This window comes from Ipomoea nil, unplaced genomic scaffold (assembly GCF_001879475.1).
Source record: "Ipomoea nil cultivar Tokyo-kokei standard unplaced genomic scaffold, Asagao_1.1 scaffold2036, whole genome shotgun sequence".
NCBI lineage: Eukaryota > Viridiplantae > Streptophyta > Magnoliopsida > Solanales > Convolvulaceae > Ipomoea > Ipomoea nil.
This window is the reverse complement of record NW_017618464.1, coordinates 1,154,360-1,156,171: the sequence shown is the minus strand read 5'-3', so window position 1 is coordinate 1,156,171 and position 1,812 is coordinate 1,154,360. Positions and strand designations below refer to the sequence as shown.

General features: G+C 39.2%; 1 protein-coding gene across 1 annotated transcript; it reads right to left on the bottom strand.

The window, feature by feature from the left end:
- Positions 1 to 592: 592 nt before the first annotated feature.
- On the bottom strand, positions 593 to 1,470 carry LOC109147753. The gene is made up of 3 exons (XM_019295411.1): positions 1,194 to 1,470; positions 1,010 to 1,061; positions 593 to 909 (listed from the first exon to the last, which is right to left on the bottom strand). Exons 1-3 carry the CDS (start codon positions 1,468 to 1,470, stop codon positions 903 to 905), a joined length of 336 nt encoding a protein of 111 aa, XP_019150956.1. The 3' UTR covers positions 593 to 902.
- Between the last annotated feature and the right edge of the window lie 342 nt (positions 1,471 to 1,812).

The window sequence follows — 1,812 nt, the reverse complement described above, 5'->3', positions numbered from 1 at the left end:
TTGCAAGGACATTAATTATAAAAATTATCCATCAGATATCCAATAAAAATATATTTCTTTCCCCGTGGTGCCATTTTGTGTCTTGCATTAGAGCTTGTAGCAGCATAACATAGGCAACCAAAGACCTTAAGAGTGTGAATGTCTGGTGGACTGCCATACAATCTTTGATAAGGAGTTGAAAGGCCAATGGTGGAGGATGGAAGTCTGTTAATGAGAAAAACGGCATGCATCACACAATGGCGCCCAAAAACTTCACAGGGAGATTAGCTTGAAATCGTATGGATCTAGCAACATTGAGAATGTGTTGATGTTTGCATTCCACAACGGCATTTTGTTGTGGGGTATTCACACACACGAATGTTGATGTAGTATGCCATGTTCCAAAAAAAATTCATCCATTCGAAATTCAACTCCATTATCGCTTCGAATGGTTTTGATCACCTTGCCAAATTGAGTGACCACGTATGCATGAAAATGTTTGATAAACTGCCGTGTTTGAGCTTTGGTTTTCATCAAATGAATCCATGTAAAACGGGAATAATCATCAACTATGGTAAGAAAATAATATTTTCCATTCAAAGAACAAATCGGGAAAGGCCCCGAAATGTCAACATGTATCAAATCAAAGAAAGAAGTTGAGCTAGTAGTGCTTAAAGGAAAGGGAGAGCGTTTATGTTTAGCTCAGTTACAGACATCACAAGCTAAGATGTTTCCTTTAGAAGTATCTATATCACATAGAAAATGGATCTTGTTGGCTGGGAAGTGGCTTAACCTTTGATGCCAGATTTCCAGGCTACTACAATGTGCAACAAGGTGCCTATTCTGCACATTTGGTTCCTCCATTATGTAGAGATCTCCCCTTTCTTTAGCTATACCAATTGTCTACCCAAGAGTCCCCTGAATCACACACTGTTTGGCCATAAAAATTAGTTTATAGGCAGTGTCTTGTATGAGTCTGTTCACAGAAATAATATGCAATGCTTCTTTTAAGTATAGACTTTCATTAAACCTTGCCTCTCCTATATGTTGAACTGCTATGCACTGACCAGTGGGAAGGTTCACTTCAACATCATTAACCACACGATAATTGGTGAAACAATCAACGGAACACACTATGTGATTAGTGGCCCCTGAATCAATAATCCAGGTAGAAGCATTTAAGAATAAAGAGTTAATAGAGAGCTTGCCTTCACCATTTGTATGTAGCTCTCTAAAGTTGGGAGTCAAGGTTGTTGCAGCAGTAAGGTTGGGACTAGATCCGGATGGTTGAGGACTGGATCCGGATGATTGAGCTGAACTGTTCTGCAAAACAGAAATGAGCTTATGCAGTTGTTCATGAGTGATTCCCAGGTCTGTATTGTTCATGATAGCTGCTGCAGTTTGTTGCTTATTTTTCGACTTATAACCTTGGATCCAGCCAGGAGGAAAACCGTGTTTCTTGTAACACCTTTTCACTGTGTGGCCAGTCATACCACATTATGAACACTTTGCTTTAGAAACACCATTGTTCCTTCTATTATTGAAAGAAGTTGCAGCCACTGTCTCCTCATTCAAGGTACTTTGGACATCATTAGACTGAACAATGTCTAGATTTCCTAGATTCAGATTCCTCAAATCGATCTGCCTCTCCAACTTTTCAGCCATAACAAAAACCTTATATACTTCCGGTAAGGGATCTAGGATCAACACACTTGACTTCAAACTATCATAATCATCATTTAAGCCTTGAAGGAATAGGATTACCTGATCAGTCTCCCTCTCACTTATGATGATTTCAACAAGATCACACGAGCATCTTGGATTGCATTTGCA

What these genes read in the sequence shown, in the direction of transcription:
- LOC109147753 (XM_019295411.1), bottom strand. Translation starts at nt 1,470, where the DNA reads ATGACTGGCCACACAGTGAAAAGGTGTTACAAGAAACACGGTTTTCCT. An exon ending in TAGAGAGCTACATACAAATG is followed by an intron (nt 1,062 to 1,193) that starts GTGAAGGCAAGC and finishes ATGATGTTGAAG; the next exon opens with TGAACCTTCCCACTGGTCAG.